The 19,247-nt window shown below is 41.3% G+C and overlaps 1 protein-coding gene across 1 annotated transcript in view; it reads left to right on the top strand.

The window, feature by feature from the left end:
* The window catches only part of ZWILCH (zwilch kinetochore protein), a 208,947-nt gene that overhangs the window by 172,734 nt on the left and 16,966 nt on the right, over positions 1–19,247 (top strand). The window contains exon 13 of the mRNA XM_053718525.1: positions 6,928–7,084. Coding sequence (XP_053574500.1) covers positions 6,928–7,084 — 157 coding nt within the window. The remainder of the gene's footprint in view (positions 1–6,927; positions 7,085–19,247) is intronic.

Here is a 19,247-nt window from a genome sequence, read left to right as displayed (position 1 = left end):
GACTGCTTGGAAATTGAACGCTTGATTCTATCTAAGCGTGGGATTTTAGATACAATCATAGGTACTCTGGTTCAAGCCAGAAAACCTGTAACTAGGGAGATTTACCATAAGATATGGCAAAAATATATCCGTTGGTGTGAATCCAAGGGATTCCCTTGGAGTAAAATTAAAATTCCTAGGATACTTTCCTTTCTCCAAGAAGGTCTGGATAAAGGTTTGTCAGCTAGTTCCTTAAAAGGACAGATATCTGCTCTGTCTGTTTTGTTACACAAGCGTCTGGCAGCAATGCCAGATGTACAGGCGTTAGTTAGAATAAAGCCTGTTTACAGACCCATGACTCCTCCATGGAGTCTAAATTTAGTTCTTTCAGTTCTTCAGGGGGTTCCGTTTGAACCCATGCATTCCATAGATATTAAGTTACTATCTTGGAAAGTTCTGTTTTTGGTTGCTATTTCTTCTGCTAGAAGAGTTTCTGAATTATCTGCTTTGCAGTGTACTTCTCCCTATCTGGTATTCCATACAGATAAGGTAGTTTTACGTACCAAGCCTGGTTTTCTTCCAAAGGTCGTTTCCAACAGGAATATTAACCAGGAAATTGTTGTTCCTTCTCTGTGTCCGAATCCAGTTTCAAGGAAGGAACGCTTGTTACACAATCTAGATGTGGTCCGTGCTTTAAAGTTCTATTTAGAAGCAACAAAGGATTTCAGACAGACATCATCCTTGTTTGTTGTGTATTCTGGTAAGAGGAGAGGGCAGAAAGCTACTGCTACCTCTCTTTCTTTCTGGCTAAAAAGCATCATCCGATTGGCTTATGAGACTGCCGGACGGCAGCCTCCTGAACGAATTACAGCTCATTCTACTAGAGCTGTGGCTTCCACATGGGCTTTCAAGAACGAGGCTTCTGTTGATCAGATCTGTAAGGCAGCGACTTGGTCTTCTCTGCATACTTTTGCCAAATTTTACAAATTTGATACTTATGCTTCTTCGGAGGCTATTTTTGGGAGAAATGTTTTGCAAGCCGTGGTGCCTTCCGTTTAGGTAACCTGGTTTGCTCCCTCCCTTCATCAGTGTCCTAAAGCTTTGGTATTGGTTCCCACAAGTAAGGATGAAGCCGTGGACCGGACACACCAATGTTTACCTGATAAATTTCTTTCTCCAACGGTGTGTCCGGTCCACGGCCCGCCCTGGTTTTTAATCAGGTTTGAAAAATGTCTTTCTTTATACACTACAGTCACCATGGCACCCTATAGTTTCTCCTTTTTCTCCTAACCGTCGGTCGAATGACTGGGGGGCGGAGCCAGAGGGGGGGCTATATGGACAGCTCTTGCTGGGTGCTCTCTTTGCCATTTCCTGTAGGGGAAGAGAATATCCCACAAGTAAGGATGAAGCCGTGGACCGGACACACCGTTGGAGAAAGAAATTTATCAGGTAAACCTAAATTCTGTTTTTGATATCATTAGAATTGATGTCAGGTATATGTCTTTAGCTATTTTAGCTAGAAGAGCTTTATGGCTTAAATCTTGGAATGCGGATATGACTTCTAAGTCAACGTTGCTATCTCTTTCTTTCCAAGGTAATAAATTGTTTGGTTCTCAGTTGGATTCTATAATTTCAACTGTCACTGGGGGGAAGGGAGCTTTTTTGCCTCAGGATAAAAAATATAAGTGTAAATTTAGGGCTGCTATCCGTTTTCGTTCCTTTCGTCAGAATAAGGAACAGAAGCCTGACCCTTCCCCTAAAGGAACAGTTTCCATTTGGAAGCCTTCTCCAGTCTGGAATAAATCCAAGCCTTTTAGAAAATCCAAACCAGCCCCCAAGTCCGCAAGAAGGTGCGGCCCTCATTCCAGCACATCTGGTAGGGGGCAGACTTCGATTTCTCAAAGATGTTTGGATCAATTCGATTCAAAATCATTGGATTCAGAACATTGTTTTTCAAGGGTACAGAATAGGTTTCAAGGTAAGACCTCCTGTGAGAAAGTTCTTTCTCTCACGCATTCCTGTGAACCCAGTAAAGGCTCAGGCTTTCCTGAAGTGTGTTTCAGACCTGGAGTCATGTGGGGTAATGGTGCCAGTTCCATATCTGGAACAGGGTCTGGGGTTTTATTCAAATCTGTTCATTGTACCAAAGAAAGAGAATTCTTTCAGACCAGTTCTGGATCTAAAATTTTTGAATAGTTATGTAAGAATACCAACATTCAAAATGGTGACTATAAGGACTATTCTGCCTTTTGTTCAGCAAGGGCATTATATGTCCACAATAGATTTACAGGATGCTTATCTTCGTATTCCAATTCATCCAGATCACTATCAGTTTCTGAGATTCTCTTTTCTAGACAAGCATTACCAATTTGTTGCTCTTCCTTTTGGCCTAGCAACAGCTCCAAGGATCTTTTCAAAGTTTCTCGGTGCCCTTCTCTCTGTAATCAGAGAGCAGGGTATTGCGGTGTTTCCTTATTTGGACAATATCTTGGTACTTGCTCAGTCTTTACATTCTGCAGAATCTCACACGAATCAACTAGTGTTGTTTCTTCAAAAACATGGTTGGAGGATCAATTTACCAAAAAGTTTCTTGATCCCTCAGACAAGGGTAACCTTTTTAGGATTCCAAATAGATTCAGTATCCATGACTTTGTCTCTGAAATTGGTTTCAGCTTGTCGGAACCTTCAGTCTCAGTCATTCCCTTCAGTAGCTATGTGCATGGAGGTCTTAGGTCTCATGACTGCAGCATCGGACGCAATCCCCTTTGCTCATTTTCACATGAGACCTCTTCAGTTTTGTATGCTGAACCAATGGTGCAGGGATTATACAAAAATATCACAATTGATATCCTTAAATCCCAATACTCGACTATCTCTGACTTGGTGGTTAGATCACCACCGTTTGGTTCAGGGGGCCTCCTTTCTTCGTCCAAACTGGACTGTGATTTCAACAGATGCGAGTCTTTCAGGTTGGGGAGCTGTCTGGGGATCTCTGACAGCGCAGGGGGTTTGGAAATCTCATGAGGCGAGATTGCCAATCAATATTTTGGAACTCCGTGCGATTCTCAGAGCTCTTCAGTTTTGGCCTCTTCTGAGGAGAGAAGCAGTGGATGCGTTGTCACTTCCTTGGAATTATCAACCTGCTTATATCTTTTGCCTCTGGTTCTTCTTCCAAGAGTGATTTCCAAAATCATAATGGAGCGTTCGTTTGTGCTGCTGGTGGCTCCAGCATGGCCACAGAGGTTTTGGTATGCGGATCTTGTTCGGATGTCCAGTTGCCAACCTTGGCCACTTCCGTTAAGGTCAGACCTTCTATCTCAAGGTCCGTTTTTCCATCAGGATCTCAAATCATTAAATTTGAAGGTATGGAGATTGAACGCTTAGTCATAGAGGTTTCTCTGACTCAGTGATCAATACTAGGTTACAGGCTCGTAAATCTGTGTCTAGAAAGATTTATTACCGAGTTTGGAAGACTTACATTTCATGGTGTTCTTCTCCTAGGTTCTCTTGGCATTCTTTTAGAATTCCTAGAATTTTACTGTTTCTTCAGGATGGTTTGGATAAGGGTTTGTCTGCAAGATCCTTGAAAGGACAAATCTCTGCTCTTTCTGTTCTGTTTCACAGAAAAATTGCTAATCTTCCTGACATTCATTGTTTTGTACAGGCTTTGGTTCGTATCAAGCATGTCATTAAGTCAATCTCTCTTCCTTGGAGTCTTAATTTGGTTTTGAGAGCTTTACAGGCTCCTCCGTTTGAGCCTATGCATTCTCTGGACATTAAATTACTTTCTTGGAAAGTTTTGTTTCTTTTGGCTATCTCTTCTGCTAGAAGAGTTTCTGAATTATCTGCTCTTTCTTGTGAGTCTCCTTTTCTGATTTTTCATTAGGATAAGGCGGTTTTGCGGACTTCATTTAAATTTTTACCTAAGGTTGTGAATTCCAACAACATTAGTAGAGAAATTGTTGTCCCTTCGTTGTGTCCTAATCCTAAGAATTCTTTGGAAAGATCTTTGGATGTGGTAAGAGCTTTGAAATATTGTGTTGAAGCTACTAAAGATTTCAGAAAGACTTTTAGTCTATTTGTTATCTTTTCTGGTTCTAGGAAAGGTCAGAAAGCTTCTGCCATTTCTTTGGCTTCTTGGTTAAAGCTTTTGATTCATCATGCTTATTTGGAGTCCGGTAAATCCCCGCCTCAGAGGATTACGGCTCATTCTACTAGGTTAGTTTCTACTTCCTGGGCTTTTAAGAATGACGCTTCTGTTGATCAGATTTGCAAAGCAGCAACTTGGTCTTCTTTGCATACTTTTACAAAATTCTACCATTTTGATGTTTTTTCTTCTTCAGAAGAAGTTTTTGGTAGAAAAGTTCTTCAGGCAGCTGTTTCAGTTTGATTCTTCTGCTTATAATTTATTTTTTTTTCATTATAAGATTAAAACCTTTTTGATTTGGTTTGTGGATTCTTTTTTCAGCGGAATTGGCGGTCTTTATTTTTATCCCTCTCTCTCTAGTGACTCTTGCGTGGAGTTCCACATCTTGGGTATTTGCTATCCCATACGTCACTAGCTCATGGACTCTTGCCAATTACATGAAAGAAAACATAATTTATGTAAGAACTTACCTGATAAATTCATTTCTTTCATATTGGCAAGAGTCCATGAGGCCCACCCTTTTTGTGGTGGTTATGATTTTTTTGTATAAAGCACAATTATTCCAATTCCTTGTTGATGCTTTCGCTCCTTTCTTATCACCCCACTTCTTGGCTATTCGTTAAACTGAATTGTGGGTGTGGTATTTATAGGCATTTTGAGGTTTGGGAAACTTTGCCCCTCCTGGTAGGAATGTATATCCCATACGTCACTAGCTCATGGACTCTTACCAATATGAAAGAAATGAATTTATCAGGTAAGTTCTTACATAAATTAAGTTAAAGCTACAATCGGCTTGACAAAAGTTACAGTCCATATCTCGGGCTTCTGTGGCCTAGTGTATGGAGGTTGTGGGTCTGATGGTGGCAGCATCACATTCCATTCCATTTGCAAGATTCCATCTACATCCACTACAGTGTTGCATGCTACATCAGTGGAATGGGGATCACACCAACTTGTCACAACTAATTCAGTTGGATCAGGTAGTCAAACAGTCTCTTTCTTGGTGGACATCCCCTATTCTGGTGTCTCAAGGGATGAATTTTCTGCAGCTGTCATGGGAACTAATTACCATGGACGCCATTCTGTCAGGTTTGGGAGCAGTCTGGGGCTCTTAAAGATCTCAGAGAGTTTGGTCACCTCAGAAGGCGAGGCTACCAATAAATTTCTTAGAACTGCAGCTCTCCAAGCATTAGCCCCTTCTCAAATTGGTTCCTTTCATTTGCTTTAGTCAGAGAACATCACTGCAGTAGCATATATCAACCATCAGGGTGGCAATGAAAGCGATTTTGCTTACCCTGAAATTTATAGTTAAAGGGTTTGAGTCACAGGGCTTACTTGGAGACGGGACAATCGCCACCTTTTCGAATTACAGCTGATTTAACTTGTCGTTCTTCTATATATTGGGCTTTTAAACATTAGACTTCAATAGAACACATTTACAAGGCTGCAACTTGGTCATCTTTACATGCCTTTACCTAATGTTATCACTTCGATGTATTTGCCTCGGTGGAGGCAGATTTCTGTAGGAAGGTTCTTCAGGGTTTGGTTCCTGGTAAATATGTGCCTGCTTTTCTTTGTTTTTCCACCTATTTTCCTTGTGGACTTAACAGCTTGGGTGTTAGTTCCCAACAGTAAGAAATCATGGACTCTCACCAATTTAAAAGAACAGGAAACCCAAAATGTTTCTTTCAAGAATCAAATAGATCATACACAACTTTTCAATTTACAAATATGATCTAATTTGCTTCATTCTATTGGTATCCTTTGTTGAAGTAGCAATAATGCACTAATGGGAGCTAGCTGAAAGCCAAAGGCACGAGGCATATATGTACAGCCACCAATCTCGAAGCAAATTCAATAATAGAAATACATTGAAAAGTTTTTTAAAATTGCATGCTCTATCTGAATCATGAAAGAAGAAATTTGGGTATCATGTCCCGTTAAGAAAGACAACAGAACTTTTTCTTACTTGATGATAAATTCCTTTCTTGTTGGTGAGAGTCCACAAACCCACCTTTTTCTTAGTTTTGGCAGTTCTAGTTTGCTCTACTGTCTTTCTTACTTCTTCTTCCTATCTTGGCTGTACAAAATAATGGGAGGGTCAGGGAAGTAGGAGGGATATTAAGCTCTGGTGTAGGGTGTCTCGGCCTCCTCCTGGTGGTCAGGTGATGAATCCCCAACATTAAGAAACTATGGACTCTTACCAACAAGATAGAATGGGATTTATCAGGTAAGAATAAATTTGTGTTTTTGCTATGTGTGAGAAAACAGTAAACAATTTAAAGGGACAGTCTACACTTTAGTCATCTTAAAGTCTTACCTTAGATTAAGCCGCAAATAGCCTCCTGCTCCCCTTTCTATATTATGCATCAGGAACAGTAAAAAAGTTCATTTAAAATGAATATTGTTTCTGACTAATTTGAAAAGGCTGCCAAGCTCTGCCCACTGATGGCATCATGATCTGGGCTGCATCTAGGCACTCTGCTGGTAGCATTGAAAGTCTGTTGAATTCAACTAGGGAGCTTTTTGTGATTAGACGCCATATGCAGCCCAGATTGTGATGTCATCAGTGGGCTGAGCTTGGCAGCCATTTTAAAGTGGCCAGATACAATATTTGTTTTAAAATAACTTTTGTACTGCTCCTGCTGTGTGATATAGAAAGGGGTTCAAGAGGCTATTTGCAGCTCAATCTAATGTAAGACTTTAAGATGACTAAGCTGTAGACTGTCCCTTTAAGTAAACTATGTATCTGATCTGCTGTAAAAAATTATTTTGGACTATTGTCTTTCTGCCTCTTCTAGATCCATCGTGGGAGTAACAGCACTCTCAGCAAACTTATTCAGCAGTCCTATCATGGAAATATGCCGAGCATTTCTCTTTCAGGTCTTGCACCCATCAGGATGCTGTTAGAAATTGGACTTGATAAGATGAAAAAAGACTACATCAACTGTTTTATAGGTCAGAAGTACCAGTGTCTTGTATAAAATTGTAACTGTATACTTTTCACCTTCACATAGTAAGACATGCATTTACAACTGGCTTGTCTTTAGATTAATTAAGGCAGAACAAACCCTTAAAATACATGAGTCCACGACATCAATCCAATTACTAGTGGGATATCCACTCCTGGCCAGCAGAAGGAGGCCAAGAGCACCCCAGCAAAGCTGATTCGCAATATTGGTTTTACTCCGGAGGGTCAGGTAGGGCACCTCAGACTGTCTGAGGTGTAGAGGTCCTTATATAGGGGTATTATTCTGGACGCAAATTCGCTCTGATGGAATTACAATTTAAAGTGACAGCGTCATTTTTAAATAATTGTCCTTCCTTTAATGTTTAGGAAGTTTTTCTGCTATGGACATGGAGCAGTAGTCTGTTCCTATGGTAAATGCTTATTGTGTTTAGAGGCCCAAATTGTTTTACCTATGCAATTGTGTTCCTTATGTTTAGAAAAGACATTGAAATGTAAAGATAAATTATTTGTTTCTGAGCCTAATGTCTCTCAGGATGATGCTGTTCAGGTAATGCCACAGCTTTCTCCTCAAACGTCCCAAGCCTTAATGGTTTCATATACAAACCCTTAAAATAAATATATATGTTTATATATGGACAGAATGTTTACTGTCTTCTGCAATTTCTGACTTGTCTAAGGCTAGTGAAAATTCTCAGCCTTGTGTTTTTTAAATTTAAATAGAAGAGTTAAAGTATAGTATTTGTTCACATTTGCAAACCCACCTGTTAAAATTTATAACAAAAAAAATAATGGTGATATAATCATTTCTTTCCTAAGACATGGAGAGTCCACAACATCATTCCAATTACTAGTGGGATATTCACTCCTGGCCAACAGCAGGAGGCAAAGAGCACCCCAGCAAAGCTGTTAAGTGTCACACCTTACCCATAACCCCCAGTCATTCTCTTTGCCTCTGTCAATGGAGGAGGTGAAGTTCAGTGTTTGAAGATATTGATTCCTTTTTCGAGTACTTTTCCCTGCAAGTAAGGATTTGGGTTTAGCTGTGTCCATGTCAATCTCTTGAGTAAAAGTAGTGGTGGCTTTTAAGCAGTTGGAAAGTGGTGAGGTGGTCCTTGCTTAGTCTTCTTTCATATTTGCTGCCCTTGGTGTAGAAAGCCAGTGTTGGTTACTCTGTTCTTTCTTTTTCTACAAGTCTCTGTAAGGAGTTTGTGTCCTTTCATGCCTTGTGAGCTGTCTTCCTGTCGGACAGCTGGATTTGCAGGTAAGTGCTTTTGTCTTCTAGGTCTTGGAGACTTTCACTTCTGAGGATTTCACTGCAGTATTTATTTGGGACACACTTAATCCTTAATAGAGGATTTACTTAGGCACTGTGCAGGCACTTATTGTATGTGACAGGAGACTTGGGGTTTAATCTTCCCTTATAGTGTATGGAGGAGATACCTTAGAATGTAATTTTTTATTCTGTTGCTCATTAATGCTTATTGAGGCTCTGTTGTGGGACTGATTTGAGGGACTTGCATTAGTTTCACTTTAGCATTCCTGGTCTTACACAGCAGTGTACAGAAACATGTGCTTTTGCTTTTGTTGCACAGTTTCTTTTGGCCGGTCACATGACTCCCTGCTCTTCCTTTCACAGACTCCGAGCGGAGCGGCGTCTTCTGTATCGGCCTCTCCTGTGATCATCCGATCGGCAGGATAATCCTTTGATTCGCAATATTGGTTTTACTCCGGAGGGTCAGGTAGGGCACCTCAGACTGTCTGAGGTGTAGAGGTCCTTATTTAGGGATATTATTTTGGGCGCAAATTCGCTCTGATGGAATTTAGAAAGAAATTACGCTGTCACTTTAAATCTTATGACACGGTGAGTCCACGGATCATCATCAATTACTGTTGGGAATATCACTCCTGGCCAGCAGGAGGAGGCAAAGAGCACCACAGCAAAGCTGTTAAATATCACTTCCTACCCACAATCCCCCAGTCATTCTCTTTACCTCTAGTGCAAGGAGGAGGTGACAGGGTGTCTCATGGACGTGGTAAATGTACAATATGTCTACCATTAACAATGAATGTTAATAGACCAATATCAAATGGAAAAGCCAAGTTATGTTATTTCTGGCTGTCAAATCTTTTTGTCAGGCCTGGGTCAGCATCAGGCCTATGTTAAATCAGTTGCTCCACTTAGGAGTCTTAACCTTGTTCTTTTAGCCTGGCATCAGGCCCTGTTTTAGCCTATACATTCCTTAGATATCAAGATGTTATCTTGGAAGGTTTTGTTTTTACTAAGAGAATCTCTGAACTCTCAGCGTTGCTTTATGGTCCCCTTACCTTATTTTTTCCAAGGTTTTTTTTTTTTTAAAATAGTTTTATTGAGATTCACTTTAAGGCATACAATAGTGAAATATCAATACATATTATACAAATAAATTATTCCAAAACATCATCTCAAGTTACAAACATTTGTGAGATCAAGATGTGTAAGTTATGCCTATCAGATTATTTACCTTCTGAAGAGCTACAAGGCCACTCTTGGACATTTATAAGATATAAAGAGTAAAATAAGTCAAATAAGGTAACTGAAAACAGTACAAGACCTCTCATGGGTCTCAATCAGTGAATCTTATTTTTCTTGTTTTAAGGGAAGGGGTTATTAAGTAACGCTTATGCATTCCAATCATCGGTAGTTTAATACAGTCTAGATGTATTTAGATGATCCACCAAAAATAAATATACATAATAAACATAACAGTATTAGTATAATTAATCTTTTGTCATTCTATCTGTCTTTCAATACAACCAGCGTATTGGTTCTACTGTAGAGACTATTTAGACTTGAACATTTTTTGGGATCACCAGGTAAAAAATATGGTTGAGAAATAAAGTAGGTAATTGGAAGGTTTCTATTGGATTCAGTTTCCTTTGCTTTCAAAGTAAGCTCATTGGTGTAAGGAAGGGGAAAGATGAGAGGTGAGGGGACGGAGCCAACATAAACTCAGGAGGCTAAGGTTAGGGGTACTAAGAGAAAAAATAAATTAAAAAATAAAGAAATGGTCAGGGCTAACTGTTATATCTCCCCTCAGGGGTTCCTGTCACCACTGGACGGAGCCGAAAAAAGGATATGGGATATGACCCGCTCTCTCTCAAGAGTGGGAAAGGATGAGGGGAGATATCTTTAACCAGGAGGAAAACTAGAATGGAGTGTATATATGAACAGGGGTTATGAAATCATATAGAGAAATGTATAACGTTTATCTTATCCTCGGTAAGAGGGTCATTTATTGAAGGCTATCTGGGGATACATTAACCTAACTCCTGTATAACCCATCTATGCAGCCTCATGTCGAACAGTCTAACAGGAACAGTATTCCTCCTACAAATCAAGGGCTGTGAGCCAGAAGGTACCTAAAATAAACTCTGTTGGATATAGTTTAAATAAACATATTGTACTACAACTAAGTACCACATTCAGACTAATAGCAGAGCAAAATAGCATATATTCTTGCCTAGAGGACACATATATGATATAGGGTGGTACATGGGTCCCTCAATACATATGTGGGTCATAGTCTTACCATACTATAGAACATGAAAAAACTGAAGAATCTCAGAGCCTAGAAAGACAGAGCTAACCATCTAGGGTAGGGGAGAGGCAAGTCTCCACCTTAATTTCAGATTCTGGGCCTTGTAGATTTGAAATATAAGCTGGTGACTATAGTTCAGTTAAAGGTTCCACAAATAGCTGGGAACTTCAGTGCATGATGAATGAGTAGAGATTAGCCTATCAACTATATGTGCAAACACATAAATAACTATGAGTATATATAGCAATCCTCAGTAAAAGGGCAATCAAAGCTGTACATGACTGCTAAACATTATAGCTCTGACCTAGGGGCATGGGCCCTTTACCCCAGGGCCTAGAGTAAAAAGTACAGCTCCCCTGCGTATCATAGATTGTGTAATATATTGAATATAAGGAGGTGGCCAGTATATGAAGAGCAAGGGCTTTAGGATCATATATATAGAATATATTGTTACAGCCCCAAGAGGGTTACTATAAAAGTGTATACGAAACTAGGTGAGGACCTTAGTAATAAACCAATGGAGAACAGAACCATACCCGGTACCCTTTCTCAGGCAATATGTATGCATAGATACAGACAGAACTAGTGGTTACCGGGGTATAATTTCCTTAGTTTACAAAGTAGGCTAATAACTAGGGAGGGCAGATCTAATGCTAGGCCACCTGAAATATGACCAATATGATTAAAACCCAGTTATATTATGTCAGAATAATGCTTTAATATCATGTTCAAATCTTGGTCTTATGTTACTAAATGTAAGTGTAGTATCCAACCTTAAATGTGTGGGTTTTTCTAACTCTTCAGAGCTCTATGGGATATATATATATATATATATATATATATATATATATATATATATATATATATATATATATATATATATATATATATATATATATATATATATATATATATATATAGGACTTAGATAATAAAAATAGTAAGAAAATAGCCCATAACCAGTACAACAGAACCAAAAACAAAGCTCAAACAAGTTATGTAAATATTCAGATTTCAGCATAGGAAGATTATTCATAATACTTAGTAAATGAAGGTATTTATGATATATATAGTGAAATATGCCAGTCTAGCCAACAGTAAGCAAAACAGTAACTTGAAAAAGAATATCATTTTTATCGGAGTTAGTCTCACAGTAGATTGCTGAGTGTGCAGCATGGAGTAACTGTCGACAGATTTAGGGTTTATCCCACCCAAACCTTTTGTATAAACCAAGTGGCTGTCACCAGATACTGTCGCTTGAGTAGGGGATCATGGCAAAGTCGCTGCAGAGGCTGGTGTACACACCTTGGAGCTGGAGAGGAACATTCCGGACCCATCTCCGAGACCACATCCACACCCGCTCCACTAATGAACACGTCAGTTGCAACAACCAATCTGAAAACAAGTCTCCAGGATCTCCCGAGTTGCCCCGTAGCTACAGGGCTTCTTCATGTTCGGGTAAGTATGTGACCTGCATAATACCTTTTCCACTCTCCTTACATTGTTGAAGTCCTCTGTTCGTTGCACCCTTGAGATCAGTCTGAGCAGTGGGAATTTCACTTGATAGTGGCGATACAGAGTTGAGACGTGCGGAGAGTTTATCGAACCGGTCTATGGGAGAGCTGTGGATCGTGATGGTCTCAAGTGCTTCTTGTCGTGTAACTAGGTTCTGAGCCGGCTCCCATGTCTTTGTGTCATACTTTCCACTAGCATTAGCGGTATGTTCGTTCAGAGGTATAAGTTCTGAAATTAACCGACGCTCAAGCTCTAAAAGGTGTTTAGTTAGAGTTTCTAGCAGTCTCCTCCCGTTGTAGCGTGTCTCCGCCATTTTGGCTGATAAGTACCAACTATTTCGCTTTTCAGATCCTTTCCGTAGGTACTGTATATCTGCCTTTGCAGGATTAATGAATTTGTCAAATTGTTTTGTTACCTAGGTCTTTAGATAGATGTGTATATGACCTCTTTGGCCACGCAATTCTCTGTTGAGAGGTCGTTAAGGCCTAGTTAGCTGTAAATGTGCGGGATTAGCATAGGTCAGGATTGCCGTTGAAACTTCAGCCGCTGATCGTCAGTATGGATAGATATCGCATTCTTGCATCCAACTATACAACTTTTCTCAGGTATATGATACCTGGTCACAGGAATTAAGTTATTTTATTAAGGCTATGATCAGGAGCTACACCAAAACAAGTCCCTGCTACATCAAGAGTTAGCTCCGCCCCCTGTGACTCTGCGTTTTACGTTAATTTCCCTTCCTAGAATGGTTTCAATTAGGTATACTGGTCAGGAAATAGCTGTACCCTATTCCTTTTCCTCTTAGGGAGGGTTTGTTCCACAACCTAGTTCTTTTTGCAGACACTAAGGTTTTCCGTTTTGTTTGTCTGTTTCTCTGGGAAACACAAGGGTCAGAGAACTATGGTTAATTTTTATTCACTCTGGCTAAAGAGTTTTATAATTTGACCTATGTCACTGCTGCATTTTAGCCTCATGAGAGAGTCTCGGCTCATTCCATGAGGGCTGGTTCTTTTTATTTTTTAAGACATGATGAATCCACGGATCATCGTAATTACTAGTGGGATATTCACCTCCTGGTCAACAGGAGGCGGCAAAGCGCACCACAGCAAAGCTGTTAAATAGCTCCTCCCTTCCCTCCCACTCCAGTCATTCTCTTTGCCTCGTTAGTGATAGGAAGTGGTAAAGTGAGGTGTTAGAAAAGATTCTTCAATCAAGAGTTTATTATTTTTAAAGTAGTGCAAGATTGTGCTGCTTTGTTCTAGGGTGTAGCCGTAGTCCATATCAGTCTCTTCAGTAGAGCATTGGTGGCTTTAGAGCAATGGGAACTTGTGGGACATAATTCTCACTGCGCCTCCCATACAGTCATGTTGCCCTAATCCTGATAGCCTAAGCAAAATTACTCGGGCTTTATCCTTTTTCCACAGGGTTATGTGAGGGAGAGGACCTCGCAAACCTGCTGAGCTGCCCTGCTTTCGTCAGATTTTATAGGCAAGTGCTAACTTTTTATTCTGGTTCTGGGAAGATCTCAGAGGAAGTGGAGCACTTTATTGGGACATAACTCCTTTATTGGGACATACCTCCTATTCATATAAAGGGAGGGGATCCTGTGACAGCACATTGTTAGCAGGCACTGGTACTAAGGAGGCTAAATGTGGCTTGTACTCTGGGGGCATCAATCACTTGGGTGAACAAAATGACGACTCGGGAGGTGGTTGTTTGGGTCACTCATATGGGCTATAGAGCTACCTAACATGCGGTAGCACAATTTGTCCCCAATTTCTCAACAGTGTGCAAAATTAAGTGGTTCAGTTAGCTCCCGGTGGCCTATCTATGCATACTAATGGAGACCGGGAGATTGTTTGATACGCCCACGATGGGCAGATTTACTTTTGGCGCCGTTTTGGGCTGCACTATCCTCTATCTCATGGAACAGTCATAATGGTGCCGGGAAATGGAGTGTTATCACGCCCACGAGGAGCAGAGCTACGTCGAGTCTGTGTTAGATTGCGCTCTCCACCTCAATTACGATATCGGAAGGCAGAGCATCTAACACAGTCTTTAGTGTTTTCCTTCTCAATGCGGATCCAGCCAGCGCTATTAAAAGTACAGCGTTTCGGACTTGTTTATGTATAATAACGTATCGTTTATTTCTCTTCTTAAGTGTATCCAGTCCACGGATCATCCATTACTTATGGGATATTCTCCTTCCCAACAGGAAGTTGCAAGAGGATCACCCACAGCAGAGCTGCTATATAGCTCCTCCCCTAACTGTCATATCCAGTCATTCTCTTGCAAGCCTCAACCAAGATGGAGGTCGTAAGAGGAGTGTGGTGTTTTATACTTAGTTTATTCTTCAATCAAAAGTTTGTTATTTTTAAATGGTGCCGGAGTGTACTGTTTATCTCAGGCAGTATTTAGAAGAAGAATCTGCCTGGGTTTTCTATGATCTTAGCAGAAGTAACTAAGATCCATGGCTTTTCTCACTTATTCTGAGGAGTGAGGTAACTTCAGAGAGGGAATGGCGTGCAGGTTTTCCTGCAATAAGGTATGTGCAGTTAATATTTTTCTAGGGATGGAATTTGCTAGAAAATGCTGCTGATACCGAACTAATGTAAGTAAAGCCTTAAATGCAGTGAGAGCTACTGGTATCAGGCTTATTAATAGAGATGCATACTCTTATAAAAATGTAATATAAAACGTTTGCTGGCATGTTTAATCGTTTTTATATGTATTTGGTGATAAAACTTATTGGGGCCTAGTTTTTTTCCACATGGCTGGCTTGAATTTTGCCTAGAAACAGTTTCCTTAGGCTTTCCACTGTTGTAATATGAGTGGGAGGGGCCTATTTTGCCGTTTTTTTTGAACAGCAAAAATTACAGACACAGACATCCAGCTTCTTCCTGCATGATCCAGGACATCTCTGGAGGGCTCAAAAGGCTTCAAAGTCGTTTTTGAGGGAGGTAAAAAGCCACAGTAGAGCTGTGACAGTTGTTGTGACTGTTTAAAAAAACAAACAAAAAAAAACGTTTTTGTCTTTTATTATTCTGTTTTGGGTATTAAGGGGTTAATCATCCATTTGCAAGTGGGTGCAATGCTCTGCTATCTTGTTACATACACTGTAAAAATGTCATTAGTGTAACTGCCTTATTTCACTGTTATTTCAAATTTTGACAAAATTTGTGTTTCTTAAAGGTGCAGTAACGTTTTTTATATTGCTTGTAAACTTGTTTAAAGTGTTTTCCAAGCTTGCTAGTCTTATTGCTAGTCTGTTTAAACATGTCTGACACAGAGGAAACTACTTGTTCATTATGTTTGAAACCATGGTGGAGCCCCATAGGAGAATGTGTACTAAATGTATTGATTTCACCTTAAACAGTAAAGATCAGTCTTTAACTATAAAATAAATATCACCAGAAGATTCTGACGAGGGGGAAGTTATGCCGACTAACTCTCCCCACGTGTCAGACCCTTCGCCTCCCGCTCAGGGGATGCACGCTAATATGGCGCCAATTACATCAGGGACGCCCATAGCGATTACCTTGCAGGACATGGCTGCAATCATGAATAATACCCTGTCAGAGGTATTATCCAGGTTGCCTGAATTAAGAGGCAAGCGCGATTGCTCTGGGGTTAGGAGAAATACAGAGCGCGCAGATGCTGTAAGGGCCATGTCTGATACTGCGTCACAATATGCAGATTATGAGGACGGAGAGCTTCAGTCTGTGGGTGACATCTCTGATTCGGGGAATCCTGATTCAGAGATTTCTAATTTTAAATTTAAGCTTGAGAACCTCAGTGTGTTGCTTGGGGAGGTATTAGCTACTCTGAATGACTGTAACACAGTTGCAGTACCAGAGAAATTGTGTAGGCTGGATAAATACTATGCAGTACCGGTGTGTACTGATGTTTTTCCTATACCTAAAAGGCTTACAGAAATTATTAGCAAGGAGTGGGATAGACCGGGTGTGCCTTTTTCCCCACCTCCTATATTTAGAAAAATGTTTCCAATAGACGCCACTACACGGGACTTATGGCAGACGGTCCCTAAGGTGGAGGGAGCAGTTTCTACTTTAGCAAAGCGTACTACTATCCCGGTTGAGGACAGTTGTGCTTTTTCAGATCCAATGGATAAAAATTGGAGGGTTACCTTAAGAAAATGTTTATTCAACAAGGTTTTATTTTACAGCTCCTTGCATGCATTGCGCCTGTCACGGCCGCAACGGCATTCTGGTTTGAGGCCCTGGAAGAGGCCATCCATACAGCTCCATTGACTGAAATTATTGACAAGCTTGGAACACTTAAGCTAGCTAACTCATTTGTTTCTGATGCCATTGTTCATTTGACTAAACTAACGGCTAAGAATTCCGGATTCGCCATCCAAGCGCGTAGGGCGCTATGGCCTTAATCCTGGTCAGCTGACGTGACTTCGAAGTCTAAATTACTCAACATTCCTTTCAAGGGGCAGACCTTATTCGGGCCTGGTTTGAAGGAAATTATTGCTGACATTACTGGAGGTAAGGGTCACACCCTTTCTCAGGACAGGGCCAAAGCAAAGGCCAAACAGTCTAATTTTCGTGCCTTTCGAAATTCCAAGGCAGGTGCAGCATCAACTTCCTCCGCTTCAAAACAAGAGGGAACTTTTGCTCAATCTAAGCAGGCCTGGAAACCTAACCAGTCCTGGGACAAAGGCAAGCAGGCCAGAAAGCCTGCTGCTGCCTCTAAGACAGCATGAAGGAATGGCCCCCTATCCGGCGACGGATCTAGTAGGGGGCAGACTTTCTCTCTTCGCCCAGGCGTGGGCAAGAGATGTTCAGGTTCCCTGGGCGTTGGAGATCATATCTCAGGGATATCTTCTGGACTTCAAAGCTTCCCCTCAACAAGGGAGATTTCATCTTTCAAGGCTATCTGCAAATCAGATAAAGAAAGAGGCATTCCTACGCTGTGTGCAAGACCTCCTAGTTATGGGAGTGATCCATCCAGTTCCACGGACGGAACAAGGACAGGGTTTTTATTCGAATCTGTGGTTCCCAAAAAAGAGGGAACCTTCAGTCCAATTTTGGATCTAAACATCTTAAACAAATTCCTCAGAGTTCCATCTTTCAAAATGGAAACTATTCGGACCATCTTACCCATGATCCAAGAAGGTCAGTACATGACCACAGTGGACTTAAAGGATGCCTACCTTCACATACCGATTCACAAAGATCATCATCGGTTTCTAAGGTTTGCCTTTCTAGACAGGCATTACCAATTTGTAGCTCTTCCGTTCGGGTTGACTACAGCCCCGAGAATCTTTACAAAGGTTCTGGGCTCACTTCTGGCGGTTCTAAGACCGCGAGGCATAGCGGTGGCTCCGTATCTAGACGACATCCTGATACAGGCGTCAAGCTTCAAGTTGCCAAGTCTCATACAGAGATAGTTTTGGCATTTCTGAGGTCGCACGGGTGGAAAGTGAGCAAGGAAAAGAGTTCTCTATCCCCACTCACAAGAGTCTCCTTCTTAGGGACTCTTATAGATTCTGTAGAGATGAAAATTTACCTGACGGAGTCCAGGTTATCAAAACTTCTAAATGCTTGCCGTGTTCTTCACTCCATTCCGCGCCCTTCGGTAGCTCAGTGTATGTAGGTAATCGGCTTAATGGTAGCGGCAGTGGACATAGTGCCATTTGCGCGCCTTCATCTCAGACCGCTGCAATTATGCATGCTGAGTCAGTGGAATGGGGATTACACAGAATTGTCCCCTCTACTAAATCTGGATCAGGAAACCAGAGATTCTCTTCTCTGGTGGTTGTCTCGGGTACACCTGTCCAAGGGTATGACCTTTCGCAGGCCAGATTGGACAATTGTAACAACAGATGCCAGCCTTCTAGGTTGGGGTGCAGTCTGGAATTCCCTGAAGGCACAGGGATCGTGGACTCAGGAGGAGAAACTCCTTCCAATAAATATTCTGGAGTTAAGAGCGATATTCAATGCTCTTCTGGCTTGGCCTCAGTTAGCAACTCTGAGGTTCATCAGATTTCAGTCGGACAACATCACGACTGTGGCTTACATCAACCATCAAGGGGGAACCAGGAGTTCCCTAGCGATGTTAGAAGTCTCAAAAATAATTCGCTGGGCAGAGTACCACTCTTGCCACCTGTCAGCAATCCATATCCCAGGCGTGGAGAACTGGGAGGCGGATTTTCCAAGTCGTCAGACTTTCCATCCGGGGGAGTGGGAACTCCATCCGGAGGTGTTTGCTCAGTTGATTCATCGTTTGGGCAAACCAGAGTTGGATCTCATGGCGTCTCGCCAGAACGCCAAGCTTCCTTGTTACGGATCCAGGTCCAGGGACCCAGAAGCGACGCTGATAGATGCTCTAGCAGCGCCTTGGTTCTTCAACCTGGCTTATGCGTTTCCTCTGCTCCCTCGACTGATTGCCAAAATCAAACAGGAGAGAGCATCGGTGATTCTGATAGCACCTGCGTGGCCACGCAGGACTTGGTATGCAGACCTAGTGGACATGTCATCCTTTCCACCATGGACTCTGCCTCTAAGACAGGACCTTCTGATACAAGGTCCTTTCAATCATCCAAATCTAATTTCTCTGAGACTGACTGCATGGAGATTGAACGCTTGATTCTATCAAAGCGTGGCTTCTCAGAGTCAGTCATTGATACTTTAATACAGGCACGAAAGCCTGTTACCAGGAAAATCTACCACAAGATATGGAGTAAATATCTTTATTGGTGTGAATCCAAGATTACTCATGGAGTAAGGTTAGAATTCCTAGAATATTGTCTTTTCTCCAAGAGGGCTTGGACAAAGGATTATCAGCTAGTTCCTTAAAGGGACAGATTTCTGCTCTGTCTATTCTTTTGCACAAGCGTCTGGCAGAGGTTCCAGACGTCCAGGCATTTTGCCAGGCTTTGGTTAGAATTAAGCCTGTGTTTAAACCTGTTGCTCCCCCGTGGAGCTTAAACTTGGTTCTTAAAGTTCTTCAAGGAGTTCCGTTTGAACCCCTTCATTCCATTGATATTAAACTTTTATCTTGGAAAGTTCTGTTTTTGATGGCTATT

The sequence above is a fragment of the Bombina bombina genome, chromosome 6 (assembly GCF_027579735.1).
Source record: "Bombina bombina isolate aBomBom1 chromosome 6, aBomBom1.pri, whole genome shotgun sequence".
In the NCBI taxonomy this organism is placed as follows: domain Eukaryota; kingdom Metazoa; phylum Chordata; class Amphibia; order Anura; family Bombinatoridae; genus Bombina; species Bombina bombina.
The sequence above is the reverse complement of the archived record's forward strand: the minus strand, read 5'-3'. Positions and strand labels throughout refer to the sequence as shown.